This window comes from Haliotis rubra, unplaced genomic scaffold (assembly GCF_003918875.1).
Source record: "Haliotis rubra isolate DU_JTF1 unplaced genomic scaffold, ASM391887v1 Scf688, whole genome shotgun sequence".
Lineage (NCBI taxonomy): Eukaryota > Metazoa > Mollusca > Gastropoda > Lepetellida > Haliotidae > Haliotis > Haliotis rubra.
In genome coordinates this window covers 485,892-508,343 of record NW_025767399.1, presented here as the reverse complement: position 1 = coordinate 508,343, position 22,452 = coordinate 485,892, and the positions used below count along the sequence as shown (strand labels likewise).

The window sequence follows — 22,452 nt, the reverse complement described above, 5'->3', positions numbered from 1 at the left end:
GAAAATTAGAAATCAGGGGTTTACAGCTAATTGAGAACATTGTTGTTCAATGTAGGGTGCAATAATATCTGCTCTCCTGTCATCTGTTTTTTCTATGAAAAAGTACCATTGCTTTTAACTGGAGTCCACAGCATCTAATGGACCACAGCATCTTCTTACCATTAACGGAGGGCACTTGTGCCGCTCCCTCTTCCTCAGTGGCGGAGGAGCCGGCAGACACGATACTGGATGGACGGGAATGGGGCAAGCTGCCTCCCATGACCGCCATCTGGATTTGCCTCAGGGAGGTGAGTTTCTCCTGGGCCTGGCGCAGTTCTTCTCGTAAACCCTCCTTCTCCTCTTCCTGATTATTCACAGCAGACTAAAACAATCAAACAATGAACCTCAAGTTCCCTGTTTCTGCAGTTTGGTCAAGAGGATTGTTTTAGGCCAATTACGTACATAAACTATTAAACTAATTTCAAGAGATTCAATCTCTTGTACCTATCCAAAACAAATATGACATCTGAATATTCTAAAGTATATTGCCTGAAACAAAATACAGTGGTATGAAGCTGTACAAACACTGCTGTAGCACACTACTTTCAAAGCCCCAACCACCACTGTCGGCCCTGAAAAGCACTTGTCCCACAATAATCATACAGCACTTTGATCTGATAACTTTAGTAAAGCTACCTATAGTTAGCCTTGTTTAAATTTATCTTCTGTTTCTGGTAATTTAACATAGGACAGTAAACACATCAGTCAGCATTATTACAGCTATATCAATGTGGCCTGTGGTGGAACCTGGATCTGTCCAACCACTTGTTAATATGTAAGACGAGTATATGGATGGCAACTTCTTGTTTATTGTATATCACAACGTTAATAAGAACAATCAGTAGTCACAGCTGACAGTCGGTTTCCCTTGTAGACAGTGTGACCACCAAATCCACATCTAAATCACCTCTTACACTAAGTATGAGGCACTGAGCATCCACCGAATATGACTGTAGATAAGCCGAATTTGGAGGACCTAAAAAGCCATCTGTAGAAGGGGTAAACTTATCTACAGGTTACACTTTTGTCAAACTTTTTTTTCTGGTGGTAAAAAAATGACATTGCATCACTTCGGTAGAATCAACAAGAGAAAACTCATTCCTGGAATACTGAGTTTGGTTCCAAGTGCATACGTACTAGTAACTTGGTGAGAATCTGATTCATCCTTATTGCCATATCCCTTAGTTGTTCCATAGGAATCGGAATTGTAACCTTCGGCTGTTCTGCTCGTGCTGCCCCTGCTGTATTCAAACACAGTACATGTCAGTACACAACCCACGACAGCCTTCACAGGCACCTGCCAAGTCCATGTTGCAGCAGTCTTAAAGGGGGACACTAGTGTCAAAGTAGGCTGCATGCCTATACCAACAACCTTATCACTTCAGGTATTTACCAAGACAATTTCAACATGGAAGTTGTCCCCCTTTAATGTTAGTCTATATCTACAGCCACATGGTCAAAATATCAAGCAGTTTCATTTACTAAAATGCCCTATACTAACTGAAACAATCAACCAGTCAATCTTAACCAACAGATTGCAAACGGCTGAATGGAATGTTTTTTGTTCAACTGAGTTGCATTCAAGAAGACGTCATGCTGTTGTGAACACAAATGCCATAACTATTTTACAATGCCAAGCCATTTTCATGTATTTTTTTCCTGGATTGATATATATCATTCACACCCAGATTTCTACCAGATCTGCCAAAGGACTTTGAAAAAGTATAAAAAAAACTTTTGTTTTGTTTTTTTGTTTTGACACAACAAACCAGTTTTTTTTCTGTGTAAATAAGATTTTTCTTGCTAAATTACTTTTTACTTCCATGATATATAAAGAACATATGCGCATGAATACCACATTATTACTTCAACCTTGGCAACCACCACATTCTGACATTAACAAGGATCTGGCATGCACTTGTGGTCATTCAACGTCGCATCTGTCGTCATGAACACTCCCCTGATGAGCAAAGCATGTCAGTGAAACATGCAGGTCATGTTGTTAATAGGACGACCATTGCTGATCAACAGCAACAAACATGGCAGTTCAACAAGTCACATGTTAAGGATTTCAAACTCGCACGTCCTCAATCTGTTGATTGAAATTGAAACATGAACAGTTTTACATGACATTGAACATAATCACATTTGTTTAAAGGGGAGGACACAATTTGGAACCTACATTACCGTGGTTACAGTTAAATGTTAAAAAACCTGGTTAAGTCCATGAATTATGCATGGATACAAGATGCAGTTTAACCCAGCCCTGTCTGTGAGGGAGCTGTCTGCAAGGTCAAGTTACTACTGATGTCTGACTTTAACATTGGAACTCCATTTCTGAAAATATTTTCATCTTTCAAACCTAAGTAAGTTATGCGGCTGAATATGTTCTTCTATGCAAAGATTTATTTGATCATATTTCAGATGATTTCACTGGAAAAATAAAAAAGGAAATAGTTAATGTATATGTTTGATTATAAAATACACTAAAGCACATGCATCTGCTCCCTCAACCAGTGGGCTCTTAAGCTTGGATAAAGTTTCTGATGTGAGTTGACCAAGCTATATGGCCTCAACCTGTATTATGATGACAGATGATTACACATGCATAATGTTAAACAATGATACTAACAATGATGTATGAAAGTAATTGTAAACAAGTTTGAAAAAAACCCATGACTTTTATATTGCTCATTACATTAAAAGTATTGACTTAACTATTAGTATTACATTGAAGAGAGAAATGCTAGAATTGTAGAGTAAGCTGTTTAAATCTTGTGAGCATTTTATCATGAAGCTAGTGTCAGTGATTTTGTCTGCAAAGTGCACTGAAATTAAGCTTGTGTAACATACTGCATCTGCAAAGGATGCAAACAGAAGAAGTACAGTGAATTTATTTTACCATGAGAACAAATATCAATATCAACAAGAAAAAAGTATTGAAATGATGGTGAGAAAAGTACACGGAAATGAAATACCAAACCCAGGAAATGAAGTAAGTGGAACTGTGAATCAAACTTGTCTAAAAAGGAAACCAATGAAAGGGCTGCGTGCATCATTAAATGCAGCCTTCTTTCCCAATTTTGATATGAGTGTCAATGAACTGGACAAGACAAAACTGTAACACTGTAATGTAGGTTCTAGCTCATCTAGCCTGTCCCCAGAACAAACACATGGCTTATTTAACATTGAATGTGAAACACATTGAAACTGTACAGCATAAGAAGTATGTCCCCTTGTAGTTAGCAGTAGCTGATGATGACAGAACTGGGTAACCTAATACTGATGTGTTTGGTACTGCAGCTGAACAAAAGCAGTTCCAAACAGTGGATGGATTGGACAGATAATGTTGGAAGCATGAGAAGCAAGTGAATGAAGGTTGTGCAGAGTTGTCTCCCTTTGATACACGGATCTGCTGGTTGTGATTATAATCACCCTGATTATTGCTCATGGCTTAACTTATCACCCTAAGATGGACATAAACATTCAAAAGTGGTGGTAAGCAAAGTATCATTCAGTTACATTTGACACATTTTATGTATCCCTCGCCCCACTTTAGTCTTTCCTTCTAAATGAAAGGGAAGAAAGAGGAGGGAGAACAGAATACAACCACCTCAAAAACAGATCTCTGAAGCATACAAAACACCTGGACTCTACACCTAGCTGCTTCAGACATTCTAACAGATCTTGGATATTAAATAATATTACCATTATGTTTGTTATCAGCATACTATCCAAAAACATATCAAAATGTATTTGTTTTATTTAAAGTTCGATTTACATTGTATACCAGTGCTAAAAATTGTAAAAATAAAAATAGAAACAAATATCTATTCAAAATGTAACTACAAAAATGTTTACTTCATGTGTTTAACATGCTTTTGTTCAGCTGCTCAGGAAACAAAAGAAGAAAAAAAATTCTATACCAGTAAAGAGCTCACAAAGTCAATAACTTTGAAAATAATGGCTAAATGATTGAATATTCCATCATTTAATTTTCTGGTTAATGAATTCTTTTTTTTCTATCATCAATATACAGTACAACTACTAATTTCAATACAGCAATATTTCTTTGCGGTTTAGATGGGGACATACCAACTTATACCCGACAAGACAATCATGGAGAATGTTAGACCAACATACAATGAGGTGTTTGTGGAGTGGATGATGGGGATGCCATTGGGGCCTGGTTACTGTTTGAGTTTATCACAAGTTGCATCAGCTGAGAATTTATTTCCTGTGCTGCTTTTATCAGAAAAAGGCTGCTGCTCTCGTTGTCGTCATGGTTACCGCCCATCACAGTGTCAACCTGATAAGCACAAACATCTGTGGTCTAGTCACACCAACAATTGTGCTTCCAACTTCAAATCATTGTCTTCACAGGAGATTTATCATATTCTTTGTTGGCTATAAATAGAATTTCTTTCCTTTTTCTTATCTAAAAAAATAACTTTTAAATACATATAACTGGATCAAAATATAGAAATTCATGTTGAAAAATTAACTACAGGAAAAGATATGAAATTGAAAATAGATATTCCATACACCAATGATAAAATGAAACCATAACTCCTTCCCTTCCATTGAATGTATTTCAAACTTAGGAAAAATTTCAAAATCGTGAACCAAACGTTTTCATCACCACGACAACTAACCTCGGCAGTGCCCCGAGTCTCATCAATAGGCAAGCCCTGAATTTGTGCCAATATTTTTTCCCGTTCTTCCATTGAAGCCTCCAAAGATTCGTCATTTCTTCGAAGTTTTTCTGTTTGGTATGGAGTAGGTAGCACATAAATGGAGAGCATGCAAATCATCAAGGTCAAAGGTGACGCAAAGGGCAACATTTGGTCAGTGTATTAGTGTGGCGGGCAGAAGGCATTTGTTGGCAATAGCAAACAAAGTGTGTATGTTTCCATGGTGATAACATTGAAAATACAAACATCTATTATCCACGAATATTGGCCTGCACTTTCAGTTTCTACAATCATGACAATCCACGGCCAGGATAATACCAACAGCTTCACAAACTACATCTTGACTTAAGCAGCAGCATCTATGTCTAATGATATGATCCAACATGGAAAGCAAAGCAACACCACATGTTAATGCTGTTATACTAAAACGAGTTCAGAGACTCTTCAATGCTAGTATCGCTTTTCTCAGAGGTCAAGGTTATCCACCACCAGTTCATTATAAAGAAAATAAAGTTTATATGAAATTCTAAAAAGAAACCTGACTAATTCTGAACATATTGGCAAGAACATCTTTTCAAACAAAAAAATGTACAACATTATTTGTAATTCCTGAAATTTAGAAAACGTTATTGAGAGAACAAATGGTGACCCCCAAGTGATCCCATAACACGAAGTGTCAGATTGTTTTCTCTGTAAACCCAAAAGTGATCATAGTCAAAATACTCTGCCATACTGAAGCCAGGATCTATTCACACCTGCTGTAACTACACTACCTCAACATAAACTTAGGAGTGAGTGAGTGAGTTTTACACCGCTTTTAACAATATTCCAGCAATATCACAGCAGGGAACACCAGTAATGGGCTTTACACATTGTACCCATGTGGGGAATCAAACCTGGGTCTTCAGTGTTATGAGCGAATGCTTTAACCACGAGGCTACCCCACCGCCCCTGAACCTAGGACAGCAATAGTGCCAAGGCCGATATGCAGACTGGCCTCACACACTGGATGAATTAACCTGTCTACTGAGACTCCCGTAACACTTTCACAAACCTAGAATAGCACAAAAACAACATGGTGGATGGGGACTACAGACCAATATAACCTCAATGCTATGCTAGAATCCTAACGTCACATTTATCTTTATAGATGAGGACTGATGATGACTGTGGTGTTTATCTAGAATATGTCTAACACTAACAAATGACTTCCCTACTAACACAACTGAAATAATAATATAACTGACCACAGGGTTTATCCAGTCTCCCAATGCCTTCAGAATACTTACTGAGGACAACTGAAATGAAGCCACTACACTTGAAAACATATAGACATATACTTAAGTGTTTGGTAAGAGGAATAATGTTTAGTTAGCTGAATTATATTTAAGTTAACTGTGAATAAAAATATTTAAAACTGTAATTCAAACCAGGTGTTAAACAATCCACATAATGCCTGCTGCTGTCAATGTAAGATGTTTTATAATGGGCAAGACAGGGAGACAACTTGACATTGTGAATCTGGACAAACCCTGATGATCAAATAGATTACAACATGCATAGTGCTGTTCAACAGCTTGCTGGGTACAAGGTCAACTCAAAGTTACAGTGCCAATACAATCAGATAAAGGAAAACAAGGGAATTACTATTTTAAAAAAACTGAGAAAATTGCTATAAAAATCTGTCCGTTCAAGTGCAGAACACGATTTCAAAATGTAACTACTTCCTTCAGAATACAGGTTAGGTGAATGATTGTTCATAATTACTACTGCTACCTAATGTTCTGCCTCTTGGATATACAAGATCTGTTCTCGTGAGATTACTAACTATAAAAATACTGCATATCATAGTCTAAAAAAATCTGCCTCCTAATTTCAGACTTAAAGGATTCTTTCAATTATAGTTTGGCATGAAATGCATGTGGACCCGGTTTTTTGTAGATATCTCTTCATCCAATGACCCAATCTATCTCAAACTGTGCAAGTGGATGTTTTGTCAGACAACCTAATCACATTGTAAATCACCGATTTTATGCATTTGTATTAAAGAATCTGTCTATGTAACTGTCAACAAAATAAACAGCAGAACGCAGAATGCTTGCAGAGGGAGGGAGCCAATGACCTGTAACAGCGGCAGTGTTGGGTCATAAAGGTCAACGTTCGTCAATGTAGGTCAGCTATGCACGTGACAGGTATGAAGAGGTGTTCATTTCTAGCAAATAGCCGGCGAATGACATCTCTGATGACCCTGATGTCAAAAGAATCTAACTTTGGATGCCTACCTTTTTGTACAAGGTTTTGTTTATTGGTTGTTGGTTCATTTTTCACAATTTTTAGCACAATGTTCTTTTTCATGCCAAGAGCAAAAGTTGTACGTTTCATGTAATCCGACACCTTATAAATCGGTTTGCTACGTTTGCTCTCTTTTAAAAAAAAATTAAACACATTTCTAATTAAACGTTTAGCATCATCTGAATAAGATTTCATGATGACAGCTAGAAGTAGTCAATGTGAATGATCCAAACGGTCTATCACTGTGCAGTGCACAGGTAACTATCATGAACTGCATTGACCTTTATGACCCAACACTGCCACTGTGACAGGTCATTGGCTCCCTCCCTCTGCAAGCAGTTTGCGTTCTGCTGTTTATTTTGTTGACAGTTACATAGACAGATTCTTTAATACAAATGCATAAAATCGGTGATTTACAATGTGATTAGGTTGTCTGACAAAACATCCACTTGCACAGTTTGAGATAGATTGAGTCATTGGATGAAGAGATATTTACAAAAAAACGGGTCCACATGCATTTCATGCCAAACTATAGTGCAAGAGAAAATATGTTATCAAGCAGAATTATAAACCAACTTTCCTATAAACAATATTGAATCTTCTGTACTACTGACAGTTGTTCTGTATTACTGCTCCACCCCTACTTGGACGCATGTTTGGTGCAGCCCTACCTGGATGTCCTGCATTACTGGTTCAGACCTACCCGAAAGTCCTGCATTACTGGTTCAGACCTACCCGAAAGTCCTGCATTACTGGTTCAGACCTACCTGAATGGCCTGCACTACTGGTTCAGACCTACCTAAATGTCCTGCATTACTGGTTCAGACCTACCCCAAAGTCCTGCATTACTGGTTCAGACCTACCTGAATGGCCTGCATTACTGGTTCAGACCTACCCCAAAGTCATGCATTACTGGTTCAGATCTACCTGAATGGCCTGCATTACTGGTTCAGACCAACCTGAACATCCTGCATTATTGGTTCAGACCTACCTGAATGTCCTGCATTACTGCTTCAGACCTACTTTACTGTCCAGCATTATTGGTACAACCCTACCCTACCTGAATGTCTGCATTATGGATGCAGACGTGCCTGAATGTCCTGCATTATTGGTGCAGACCTACCTGAATGGCCTAAATTATTTGTTAATGTCATATATTATTGGTGCAGCCCTGTATGTGGGAATAATGTATACAGGATATAAGAAGGGAGATTACTTCAGGCAGGAATTGAAGTGACAGGTGTTTACAAAACAGATTTAACAGAACATGGTGTGATGTGTGTACATATTCATATATATATAGAACAATGTGTCAGTGTGTTGTTACCAGAGAAGTCACACGTGTAACACACACACAGGTGTCTGCTATTGCCGTAGTACCACATGGCGCTCTCAACACTTATGATGGGTTATGTAGGAAGCGTTCTGTTAAGCTGAGAGGTAACACGCCGTACAAGCAAGTAAATATGCAAGGCAAGAGTGAAATAAAATTCTTGTTAGTTAGTCAAACAGCAGAAGCTGGGATCACTGGCCAACAAGGGCATTTACAATACAAATATTATCCTTTAACATCGATGATATTTAAACTGTTAATGAAATGTTATATATGATTACTTGCTACAAAGCTTTACATTTACATTATTAATAATTTGAATAGATAATTTAAGTACAAAACTTCAAAAGACATATTCATAAATTCAACTGTCATAAATTGACTTGTAAAATTCAGAGACATACCACATCCAAAGCTAGTTGTTCTCACCCATCCAATAATTACATTCAGATACTTGCTCATTAAGACCCTTCCCAACATGAACGTAAATGAATTTTACAAAAATAGCACTGTCAATGATTCATTAGCCCTCACAGAACTCAAAAACTATGGTTATTAGACCTACATAAAGAAAGAAATTGAATTACTTCAGAAATTGTTCAGCTGAATGTTAAAACAGGCATACTTATCAAGAATGTGGTCAAAGGTGTCAATGAGCACACATTGACATGTTTTCAATTATGGTTTGATGTGAGCCAGTAGGATTGAAGTGGTATGCTGATCCTGAATCGTAACCCAGGTGTTTGCTCCTCAGATGTGTTAGTGGAGGGAGGCACCTACCTATTGGGGTGAGGACCTGTTCTGCCTGCCCCACTACAGGATCTGATATGTGAACTTCATGTGGCTGAATCAGTGTAGATTCAGATGTCTGGGTCATGTCTGCTGTTTCCCGAGCCAACTTGCGTTGGTGGCCGCGACGCTTCATGTGGCGGTGTTGTTGACCGTGAATCATGTACCCTGAATCAACAACCATCCATATCTTTACTCGTGAGTACACATTGACACACACAGTAGAAATATGACACCATGTTTAAACACCATACCAATACGATCTTGGTGTTTAGTCATTAATTTTCAATACATAATTGAATACAGGCAAGTAGAAATGTCAGAAGAGGCAAACATGATTCACACTTCAGAAACAGTATGACTGACATATCAACCATATGATGAATTTGAAAAAACCCAAAACTTTTCAGAATAGACTGGTGCTACTATGGATTTCTATTTGTACTGGCATGAGCATGTAGGCAAAACTATCTGTTGTTGCAAATAGTACGGATGAATTCCTCTTTGTTTCAATGGTGATACAGTGGAGATTGTGTTGTTTTGAGGTGATGACACTGACCTGATCTGATCTCTCCGTAATGAGATGGTCTCTGGTTCATGGTTTCCTGGAGGGGGCACTATTGCTGGTGGTAATTTGGGGGGTACAAATGGGGTAAACTTCGATGATCCTTCCCTTTTCTTCACCTCCTCTACTGAATCATTGATATATTTCATCCACCTGCAAGACAGAGTCATAGTGTACTCCGTCAGTTGGCAACAAGTATTTTATATTGTTATAACATTTAATCTAAAATAAGTTCAGATATGCTACTCGATGGTCAAGTGGGCTGCATTTCAACCATTCAACACACATGTTTCACTGTCAGTGTGCTCTGATACATATCTATATTCATGTGTCCAGTAGGTAGTCTGTACTTCGACCTTTTGATCAGGATTCATATAACCTTCGTAAAGTAGTAATGTATTATTTTCTGAAACAAGTCAACTTTTCTTTCTTTGAGATTTGGGTTCGCAGCTTCTTATTCCTAGATAACTGAAAGTGTGTATGTTCTTATTTTCAGACTGGCTGATGCAGAATCAAAACTGAATGTTATTTCTTGATAACTACAAAAAACGACGTTCTTGAACCCATGGCCTCCATTGAAAGCTTGTAGCATTTGAAATACAAAAATCATCAACAAAATGAACAATAACTTTGGAAAGTGTGACATAATTTGGGACATTTACCCATTCAATAAATACATGCATACGCACGCACGCATACATACATACATCTGTAAGCTCTGAAGTGAATGCACCATCTATGTCAACTATGAACATAGTGTAAGAACAGCTTCTGGACATATGGAGAAGTGCTTACTTTTTCCTCTCATCTTGTGTCGGGGCGACAAACTCATAGATCTGAGGTCCACTGTTTTCTGTATTTACAACGAAAAATGCTTTTTTGTCTGAAAAGGAAAGAAGGCTGAATTAGACTGCATAGTTTATAAAGCACATCATCTGTCTCATGCATTATGTTATGTACTAAATATTACTATATGAGAAAACAATAGAGACAATAATGATTTTAAGTCCATCATTTGACATTTCAATGTCCCTTCTGGACTGACTGACTGACTGAGTTTAGTTTTACGCCGCTTTTAGCAATATTCCAGCAATATCACGGCGGGGGACACCAGAAATGGGCTTAGTCCCTACTGGAAGAATACCTTTCTCCTATAGGACACTAAACACTTATACTTGCCATGTCAATTTGACTGTGCCATTGGCACTCTAGTACAACGATACTGGGCCACTGAAACCACACTCTGCATCACATGCATAAACCTACCTGTTGCCACATTCCTGGCCAGCAAGTTCTGCAGCTTGAGAAGTGGGCTGTGGGTGTTAACAAATTTGTCCTCTGCTCGTGAAGACTGTGCATTAGACTGACACAGGACCAGTTTATCATCCTGCTTCTGCAACAGCACCATGATGTTCTCCAGCAGCACCACATGCACATCCATCATCCGATGTGACCGCAACTTCATCGACAACACCCCATCATGCACCAGCTTGTGTTGAGTTACATCCAGATTCTGAAACACAATTGTAAACAAAACTGTTCATCTGCCTAATGTAAATGTGTAATGGCAATGACAAAATGTCCTTCAAGAAAACTATCCTTTTTTTAAAAGGGTTCAACAGTGCTGACCTTAAAACTAAATGCCAGAAAAAGAAAATACAGTCTGTCTTACATCTTACTGTGGCTTAAATATGATGATTATCTTGCCCTTGTATAAAACAAATGAGAAAAATTAAAGAACGAACTACAAAATGACAACTAGGAGACTCAACTTTATAGATAAGGACAACAGTGTTCATGATTCATTATTCTGTTAATGAATTGAATGGCTGAATAGAACTTGCCTTCATTTCTTCATAAGATTGATGACTCGACATATTTTCTATTGGACGTTTGTCTATCTTTTTCTGTATAACCCGTGATCGGTGATAATTTTCACAGTCTTTCACAGCCTGGTTCACATATGCTAAAATTTGTCTACTTCTATCCCGAGCTCTCTCAAGTTGACTGTGCTCTTCAGAGTTGGCTGAAATTACAGAGCGGGTGCAATGTAACTACTGGAACAAATGCATTATTGTGTTAATCATTCATATGGTGCATGTGTTTCCTTATCCTTTCAAAATTCATATTAGAAGAGACTAAGGAGGACAAACCAATGGCTGACAGCATGGTTTAACAAGTTTTTGCCACTAATATGGCAATTGTCCCCCGCCGCTAAAGAAGAACGAAATATTTATAACATATTTACTACTTTTTATATTTCTGTCAGATAAAAGATGCCTGAAATGACTGGTGTCTGTATAATAACCCAATGTAGGCTGTCAACATAATTGAAGACATTGGGTACAATGTTTTATGACATATTGCGTTAACAAGAGTTTGAAAAGTGGCCAAAGTGGGATGGTGACCTTGAAAATGAGGTCAAGGTCACCAAAATCGACTGGTGTCTGTGTAATCCCCAAATGTAGGCTGTCACCAAATTTGAAAACATTGGATACAACAGTTCATGAGATATCGCGTTAACAAGAGTTTAAAAAGTGGTCAAAGTGGAGTGGTGACCTTGAAGATCAGGTCAAGGTCACCAATATCCACTGTTGTCTGTGTAATCCCCCAGTGTAGGCTGTCACCAAATTTGAAGACATTGGGTACAATAGTTCCTCGACCTATTGCATTAACAAGAGTTTGAAAAGTGGTCTAAATGTCGTGGTGGCCTTGAAAAGAAGGTCAAGGTCACCCAAATCGACTGGTGTCTACGTAATCCTCCAGTGTAGGCTGTCACCAAATTTGAAGACATTGGGTACAACAGTTCATGAGATATCGCGTTAACAAGAGTTGGAAAAGTGGTCAAAGTGTCGTGGTGACCTTGAAAATAAGGTCAAGGTCACCCAAATCGACCGTAATCTCCCAACGTAGGCTGTCACCAAATTTTAAGACATTGGGTACAACAGTTCATGAGATATCGTGTCAACAAGAATCGGGATGTACGGACAGACGGAAGTACAGACAAACATTGCTGAATACGTAGTCCCCCATTCCGTGTTGCGCCGGGTGAAAAAAATCTCAACAATCTGTTAGGATCAAACGACTGTGGTGTAACAGCATCCTTATTTCAAAACGCCTTGTAACAACAAGCATGGGGAATTCAGAAGCTATTCTAACCTGAAGTCTTTGACAGTTCTGAATGACAAATAATATGTAGTATATAAAGACATAACCAGTGAAAGTAGCTATGTTCCCTACATGACAGGTAAGTTTCTGCAACCTTCTACCAACCTACCTTGAGTATATTTCATGAGGTTATCTATCAACAGGGGGTATTTTGTCAAGCGCTGCATCTGGGCCGGCATGAGATCCTTGAGTTGCAGTCGGCGACAGAGAGGACTACTTTCAGCTTCCTGTACATGATGATATGTGAGAGTTATGTAACAGTTTTCATAGTGAAGCCATCTGACTGTCAGTCAGATCAGCATTCTATGTATTCACAAGCTCACAAATCAACTACGTCAAGTGCCTATTATCCTGAGTTTTTGGAAACATGATTAAATATCTACCAATTAGAGTCCCTGTAAAAATGTTGAGACTGTTTCATGATATTTTCAAAATAAATAGTGACATGAATCATAACACTTTTAACTCCAACATCTTACATTGAGGAACAGGGACAGCCGCTGTTCTTTGCGTTGATGTTTCTTCAGGTTTTCCAGGGCAAAGGACTGGTTACGGCAGTACTCCGCACATGCTTGACGGAATATTTCTCCATTTTCACCATCAAACTGCAATAGAAAGGATAGAATGCTAAGCATGTGCAGTTACTGATAACTATGGTAACAGCTGGAGAAGGTATGTTGACAATGTAAGTAGTTACCCCATTTTTCATAATGTTTGATTGTTGTTGAATGGTGCAATCACCAATGTTTTACAGCTGCATCGTGTTTGTCTACATATATCAATATTTCATATTGAGGTCCTACAAAACTCAGTAATGAGGATATATGATTACAATGTCTGTTCTAGCTCACTGTGTTTCTGCCCAAATGACATGGATTGCTGAATGTGTGTGGTCCAGCATAATGTTTTTCTATTCAAAGAGTTATAATATTGCTGAATTGAGCAATAACAAAGCGTCATCAGAAGATGACAAATCCCCTCAGTGCACACAAATTTGAAAGAACAAATCATCTGACAGTTAAAGTCCAGCTTTATTTTTTTAGACTAAGTCCAAATCGTTTCCATGGAAATCATGAAAAATATATATGCCAAAAATCTGCAAATAGCAAAAGGCACCAATTCAAGATCTGTTTGATATATCTGCCACCATCCCCAGTTAGTAGAGAGGCCAAGCAAACATCTCTAGTTTAATTTTCATTCCATTGGTTAACTTAATCTGATATTTCCAATGAGCCAAACAAGTGATTGGTCCCAGTGCACCATATTTAGCAATACTAATTTAATCTGGTGGGATATGAGTGACCCAATTTTAAAGAGTACATGGCTTCCATGTAAGTGACAATAATGTTTAAGAATTACTGGCAGTGATGGTGGCCATAAAAATTTGAGAAAGAATTTGAGCAGTCCCATTCTACAGCCCTGCCGAATATCAGATTTATCTCCCTTCTTACATATGCAAGTTTTTAAAATCAAATGTCATCAACATCGTAATTATGGCTCAAATTAGGATTATATGGGTCAAAAAGGCCCATGTCATAGCTGCGTTTTCTTTCCAAAGAATTTTAAGAAATTATTAAGTGTACATTGTTTCCAGAATTATCTCTGTCAGTATGTCTGTGAACCTCTGTGGTACTTGGACTTCTCAAGGACCACAACTTACCCTGGTCAACAAGAGATCTGCTACCCTTGTCACTACTGGATTCTCCTGACGGCGTTTCCTCATCTGGTTGTTCAGCTCTCCTGGTCACAAAAATACCACAGTATTTGTAATAGGTGAAAGTTTCTCGATAACCTAAGCAAATAACATATCAACGAACATTACATAAAAGTAGTTTTCAACCATCTACCACTGGACACTTGTTGCGAGTATGGAATGTGATTCAGACATTAATCAAACACAGCAGTCTTCACCTCATGATAGTGAACTGCTTTAGAACTTGAATATAGTCCAGGGACCCATTCCTCAAAGCGATCGTAGCGCTACGATTGTCGTAAGTCTATGTTAAAGTATGGGAGTTACGATCATCTTAGCGCTACGATCGCTTTGTGGAACGGGGCCCTGAACAGGAAACGGAATGGCTCCAATTTCACAGCTGAAGAACACAGCCATGTTGTAGTTGCCCAATAATAAATGTTAATAATTAGGCTATTTTCAAAAAGTATCATCTATGAGAACAGAATCCACAATTACTAGGGAACCATGTTTGTCTTGTTTTGTTTATTTGCCGCCTATTCTAAACAAACTCTTTGTGTGTCAGGGCTTCTATGTGATGGAAATGGTCAGTAACTGTACCTTGGTTTGTTTTTTTGTTTAATGCCTCACTCAGCAATATTCCAGCTATATGGCGGCGGTCTGTATATAATTGAGTCTGGACCAGACAATCCACTGATCAACATCATGAGCATCAATCTACGCAATTGGTGCTGGGGTGAGTGAGTGAGTTGAGTTTGACACCGCACTCAGCAATATTCCAGCTATATGGCGGCGGTCTGTAAATAATCAAGTCTGGACCAAACAATCCAGTGATCAACATCATGAGCATCAATCTACGCAATTGCTGCTGGGGAGTACAAGGGGATTAAAGTATCACATTACTCACTGTGTAATTCTATCATCTGATCCAGATTAGGAAACAAGTATCGTGCCAGCTCATGATGGCTACCTTCAACTGCCATAGGCCGATGAAACAGCCTGTCAATAATCTTCAGTGATCGGACATGTGCTCTCTCTGTGTAGAACAACTCTGTTGACAGAATATACATACACATCAACAATAACAACAGAAGACCAAACCTTGAAAATGTGAGAAGTTATGTTGCAGACTGAAATGAATGTACAAAAGCTGTCACTGTAACCACTGTGAAACACTTTCTCACAACTTTACTTGTTAATTTTACCAATGAATACTGAAAGTTCTCAACACCATCACTCCCTGCATTTCTGATCCAATATCAGCTCATGGTGTGATGGACATTTCCAACCGAATCATGACATACCATTCAACACTTCCTGACGTTTCTTCTCCTTTGGTTTTAACTTCTTTATAACGTCGTCTCCAAGAAGGCTTTTCAGTGACGGCAGCTCGGACTCCACATCCAAGTCAGAGTCGTTTGCAATCAACTCATGGACTGTCTCAGTGGAGTTGGAAGGACTCTCCACGCTGCTGAAAACAACACACCATGGTCAACCTGCCCATTATACAGCTCTGCAGCCAAGTAATGTGGAGGAAATAATAGGTCTCTCCACACTCTGCTTGAAAATTATGTATACGTCTATGGTAGATCATATAGCTTATCCAATCATGAAAACCGAAATGACGTATTTCTCCACATTACTTCTAGTGAACATAATATAAATTATTCGTAAGGGTTGTTACTGATCTTAGGTACACATAGCAGCTGATGTAAGCTGGGATCATACCGATTGGACAAGCTGGAAGTTGAGGAGCTGCCTGACTGATTAAGAGCTTTGATTGTATTGTCATCCATGTCTACATCACTCTTCGCTCTCCGTGCTGGACGATCACCCTTCTAAAGAAACCAGACTGAACTTAGAACATGGTGGGATAAAGAAAACCCTGCAGAATTTGTAACTGACATAGAATCAGAAAACAAGATAAGAATCAGAGACTTCTAAAACATTACACCAGTGCTTCAGCCAGGATTTGTTTGAGTGTTGCCAATTGGCACTTTAACTACTAAAATGTCTGCCAATGCAGTTGAGGTGAGGTGAGGTGAAATTGGGTTTAACGTCGTGCTTGAGAATATTTCGCTCATATGACGACGTGCATGCGTGTGTATGTGTATGTGCGGCTGCTTGTACTAGCCCAGACTAAAGCTGGTTTTATAGTGCTAGCCCACTGAGATACCATGCCGCAGTGAAGCATGAATACCCCACTCAGACACATTATACTGACTCCGAGCCGACCAGTCCTTGTTGTACCCATTAATGCCGAGCGCCAGGCAGGGACCAACAAGTACCATATTTTAACGTCTTTTTGGTTTGACGCGGTCAGGGATCGAACCCGATGCAGTTGAGACTATTGCCATTCATGGTAACCATGGTATAGAAGACCTGTGGATTATACTAAATGTTGCACCAATGGGTACGCTCTAGCAATGTAAATAGTGCCACTGCATATTTTTAGTGTCAATGGCACAATGGCGCTTGCCTGGCTGAAGCACTGTTACACTTGTTTCAAAATTTCTTAAGCAGAATATATTTTTAAATGTTATTCAATGCATGCACACAAAACCCTAGACCTGCTATCTGAAGTCAGTAATATGGTTTCTTCCATTTATACTCAGAAGATAAGGAATAAAACAACATTTATTCATGCATTCCGACTGCTTAAATACACATCAAATTTTCACATTGATGTTTTGTATCTAAAGTGACCAGGTTTTGGATAGTTTATGCACTGTAAACATCAAGAAGATTGAAACTGGATTTGATACGGCAGTAACCATCTTTTAACTGATGTGGCATGTTGCCAACACAAATTTGTCCCTGTCCATGGGTTTTCTTGGTTACCCATGAGATCAGGTCTAAAGAAATCAAGTCTGTCACAGCAACAGAAATTAATTAAACCTTACTGTAACAACCAAAACACAATGAAAAGAAAGTTCATTACTGAGTTAACCAGAGTCTCTTAGTCTACTGGCCAATTCTGAAAGCAAGAGCGTGCATCAATTGATGATGTACTGATAGACAATTCAAGACTGACTTGTTTTTACAACATTTACTTCCGGCATGGAGCCAGGGCGGCATGCAGAGAACAAACTTTGCTACATTACTTTTAGTTTGGTTACCTCTCCCCTGCCCTTCATACTCTCAGATCTGCCGAGCTCGCGGTCCTTCCTGGAACACAGACAGGGAGAAACATTACTAAACAAATCAAAGAGGTCAGCAGTAAGAGCAAGCAGACTGAAGAAGAGTAATCACTTCATCAAATTCACTCTCAGTGTAATATTTTAAATATTCTTGTTCTTTTAGAAAGTTTGCACTTACAATAACCTTCAAATAAAAAACATCACTTAAAAATACATAAAATCCAAGGATTCATAAAACATTCAAGTGACAAATAAGTAATGTGCCTCAACTTGACATTAAAGAAAACTATAATATTCTAGCCTTTTCTCATTTATCCTGTACAAGTAGGGCAGTGTATATTGTTTTGTTTTGGGGCTTTTCCCATAAAAAGGTATTGACAGGAAACCAGGTGAGATGATGTTTTAGGCACAAACCCTTGATTGGCATCTTCAGCTTCAGGGTTCTCTGTGGGGCTCTTGGGTCCGTCTTCATATCTCTGTATAATGCTCTTCACCCCATGTCCAGCTGGGAGGCCGGCTATTTTGGAAAGCAGTACTGCTGAAGTAAGTGTTAAGGGATGCTATAAGCCCAGACACCACATGCACACAACGTGAAGCAAGCAGTGAGACAGGTGGTAGGGGCTACGCTGCAGTGCTTGAAACTCTCTTTATTATCTCTGATATATCTATAATTAGGGGGGACCACAGCAAAACTATCTGAATTTTTACAGGCCAAGTAAACCTTTTCTCCATATTCAAACAACATCATTGTGACACGAAGTACAACTTGTATTCCTATTGACAAACTGTACCACTTCTCAGAAGTGTTTCAGTACAAGAGGTGAATGAAGTTATAACTGTAGTCCATCTCAGATACAGAACATCTAGTTGGTAGTCAACTTGAAACACATACTTCATTAAGTCAAACACTGCAGCGATAGCCTTGCACTGGTTAAATATACAAAGAGAGAATGTGGATAATGGTGAACGTATATATATATACAAAGCATGAGTTTGTCTAGTCGTGAACTAAACATGTGCCTTTGAAGAATGTGCGCTTCACCCTAAGTGAAGGTGTAGTCCAGAGGTGTGACATGCTGTTGGTGAATGAACAAGATCTCCTTGACATGAGAATAGCAAAGTGTTCTTAAGTGAGAGTATTTGCTAATTTACAAGGTCTTCTGTAAGTGAGACTATTCATGAACTAACAACGTGTAATTAGGTGAACGACTATTGATAAATGAACAAGGTGTTCTTGTTGTGAGAACAGTGCAGTTGAAGCAAGGGGTTGAAGTGAGACCATCAGTTGACTAACAAGGGGTTGTTGAAGTGAGACCATCAGTTGACTAACAAGGGGTTGTTGAAGTGAGACCATCAGTTGACTAACAAGGGGTTGTTGAAGTGAGACCATCAGTTAACTAACAAGGGGTTGTTGAAGTGAGACCATCAGTTAACTAACAAGGGGTTGTTGAAGTGAGACCATCAGTTAACTAACAAGGGGTTGTTGAAGTGAGACCATCAGTTAACTAACAAGGGGTTGTTGAAGTTAGACCATCAGTTAACTAACAAGGGTTGTTGAAGTGAGACCATCAGTTAACTAGGGGTTGTTGAAGTGAGACCATCAGTTAACTAACAAGGGGTTGTTGAAGTGAGACCATCAGTTAACTAACAAGGGGTTGTTGAAGTGAGACTATCAGTTGACTAACAAGGGGTTGTTGAAGTGAGACCATCAGTTAACTAACAAGGGGTTGTTGAAGTGAGACCATCAGTTAACTAACAAGGGGTTGTTGAAGTGAGACCATCAGTTAACTAACAAGGGGTTGTTGAAGTGAGAGACCATCAGTTAACTAACAAGGGGTTGTTGAAGTGAGACCATCAGTTGACTAACAAGGGGTTGTTGAAGTGAGACCATCAGTTAAGTAACAAGGGTTGTTAAGTGAGACATCAGTTAACTAACAAGGGTTGTTGAAGTGAGACCATCAGTTGACTAACAAGGGGTTGTTGAAGTGAGACTATCAGTTAACTAACAAGGGGTTGTTGAAGTGAGACCATCAGTTAACTAACAAGGGGTTGTTGAAGTGAGACCATCAGTTAAGTAACAAGGGGTTGTTGAAGTGAGACCATCAGTTAACTAACAAGGGTTTACTGTTAAGTAAGTTGAGAGACCATCAGTTAACTAACAAGGGGTTGTTGAAGTGAGACCATCAGTTAACTAACAAGGGGTTGTTGAAGTGAGACCATCAGTTAACTAACAAGGGGTTGTTGAAGTGAGACCATCAGAGACCATCAGTTGAAGTAACAAGGGGTTGTTGAAGTGAGACCATCAGTTGACTAACAAGGGGTTGTTGAAGTGAGACCATCAGTTAACTAACAAGGGGTTGTTGAAGTGAGACCATCAGTTAACTAACAAGGGGTTGTTGAAGTGAGACCATCAGTTAACTAACAAGGGGTTGTTGAAGTGAGACCATCAGTTAAGTAACAAGGGCTTGTTGAAGTGAGACCATCAGTTGACTAACAAGGGGTTGTTGAAGTGAGACCATCAGTTGACTAACAAGGGCTTGTTGAAGTGAGACCATCAGTTGACTAACAAGGGGTTGTTGAAGTGAGACCATCAGTTGAACTAACAAGGGGTTGTTGAAGTGAGACCATCAGTTAACTAACAAGGGGTTGTTGAAGTGAGACCATCAGTTGACTAACAAGGGGTTGTTGAAGTGAGACCATCAGTTAACAGTAACAAGGGTTGTTGAAGTGAGACCATCAGTTGACTAACAAGGGCTTGTTGAAGTGAGACCATCAGTTAACTAACAAGGGTTGTTGAAGTGAGACCATCAGTTGACTAACAAGGGGTTGTTGAAGTGAGACCATCAGTTAAGTGAGACCAACAAGGGGTTGTTGAAGTGAGACCATCAGTTAACTAACAAGGGGTTGTTGAAGTGAGACCATCAGTTAACTAACAAGGGGTTGTTGAAGTGAGACCATCAGTTGACTAACAAGGGGTTGTTGAAGTGAGACCATCAGTTTGAAGTGAGACCATAACAAGGGGTTGTTGAAGTGAGACCATCAGTTAACTAACAAGGGGTTGTTGAAGTGAGACCATCAGTTAACTAACAAGGGTTGTTGAAGTGAGACCATCAGTTGAAGTAACATCAGGGCTTGGGTTGTTGAAGTGAGAATCAGTTAACTAACAAGGGTTGTTGAAGTGAGACCATATCAGTTGACTAACAAAGGGGTTGTTGAAGTGAGACCATCAGTTGACTAACAAGTTGTTGAGAGACCATCAGTTGACTAACAAGGGTTGTTGAAGTGAGACCATCAGTTAACTAACAAGGGGTTGTTGAAGTGAGACCATCAGTTGACTAACAAGGGCTTGTTGAAGTGAGACCATCAGTTGACTAACAAGGGGTTGTTGAAGTGAGACCATCAGTTGACTAACAAGGGGTTGTTGAAGTGAGACCATCAGTTGACTAACAAGGGCTTGTTGAAGTGAGACCATCAGTTAAGTAACAAGGGCTTGTTGAAGTGAGACCATCAGTTGACTAACAAGGGGTTGTTGAAGTGAGACCATCAGTTAAGTAACAAGGGGTTGTTGAAGTGAGACCATCAGTTAACTAACAAGGGCTTGTTGAAGTGAGACCATCAGTTAACTAACAAGGGGTTGTTGAAGTGAGACTATCAGTTGAGTAACAAGGGCTTGTTGAAGTGAGACCATCAGTTAAGTAACAAGGGGTTGTTGAAGTTAGACCATCAGTTGACTAACAAGGGCTTGTTGAAGTGAGACCATCAGTTAAGTAACAAGGGGTTGTTGAAGTGAGACCATCAGTTAACTAACAAGGGGTTGTTGAAGTGAGACCATCAGTTAAGTAACAAGGGGTTGTTGAAGTGAGACTATCAGTTAAGTAACAAGGGGTTGTTGAAGTGAGACCATCAATTAAGTAACAAGGGGTTGTTGAAGTGAGACCATCAGTTAACTAACAAGGGGTTGTTGAAGTGAGACTATCAGTTAAGTAACAAGGGGTTGTTGAAGTGAGACCATCAGTTAAGTAACAAGGGGTTGTTGAAGTGAGACTATCAGTTAAGTAACAAGGGCTTGTTGAAGTGAGACCATCAGTTGACTAACAAGGGGTTGTTGAAGTGAGACCATCAGTTGACTAACAAGGGGTTGCTGAAGTGAGACCATCAGTTAACTAACAAGGGGTTGTTGAAGTGTGACCATTAGTTAACTAACAAGGGGTTGTTGAAGTGAGACCATCAGTTGACTAACAAGGGGTTGTTGAAGTGAGATCATCAGTTGACTAACAAGGGCTTGTTGAAGTTAGACCATCAGTTAACTAACAAGGGGTTGTTGAAGTTAGACCATCAGTTGACTAACAAGGGGTTGTTGAAGTGAGACCATCAGTTAAGTAACAAGGGGTTGTTGAAGTGAGACCATCAGTTAACTAACAAGGGCTTGTTGAAGTTAGACCATCAGTTGACTAACAAGGGGTTGTTGAAGTGAGACCATCAATTAACTAACAAGGGGTTGTTGAAGTGAGACAATCAGTTAACTAACAAGGGGTTGTTGAACTGAGACTATCAGTTGAGTAACAAGAGGCTTGTTGAAGTGAGACCATCAGTTAAGTAACAAGGGGTTGTTGAAGTGAGACTATCAGTTGACTAACAAGGGCTTGTTGAAGTGAGACCATCAGTTAAGTAACAAGGGGTTGTTGAAGTGAGACTATCAGTTAACTAACAAGGGGTTGTTGAAGTGACCATCAGTTGAG

The 22,452-nt window shown here is 39.2% G+C and overlaps 1 protein-coding gene across 1 annotated transcript in view; it reads right to left on the bottom strand.

Annotated features, from left to right (window-relative positions):
- LOC124258226 (rho guanine nucleotide exchange factor 11-like) overlaps positions 1 to 22,452 on the bottom strand; it is a 122,192-nt gene that overhangs the window by 3,504 nt on the left and 96,236 nt on the right. The window contains 17 exon segments of the mRNA XM_046692290.1: positions 160 to 361; positions 1,177 to 1,280; positions 4,183 to 4,348; positions 4,695 to 4,804; positions 9,139 to 9,315; positions 9,597 to 9,865; positions 10,508 to 10,595; positions 10,979 to 11,225; positions 11,557 to 11,738; positions 12,990 to 13,107; positions 13,360 to 13,485; positions 14,541 to 14,620; positions 15,481 to 15,624; positions 15,878 to 16,044; positions 16,302 to 16,411; positions 17,678 to 17,741; positions 18,128 to 18,251. Coding sequence (XP_046548246.1) covers positions 160 to 361; positions 1,177 to 1,280; positions 4,183 to 4,348; positions 4,695 to 4,804; positions 9,139 to 9,315; positions 9,597 to 9,865; positions 10,508 to 10,595; positions 10,979 to 11,225; positions 11,557 to 11,738; positions 12,990 to 13,107; positions 13,360 to 13,485; positions 14,541 to 14,620; positions 15,481 to 15,624; positions 15,878 to 16,044; positions 16,302 to 16,411; positions 17,678 to 17,741; positions 18,128 to 18,251 — 2,478 coding nt within the window.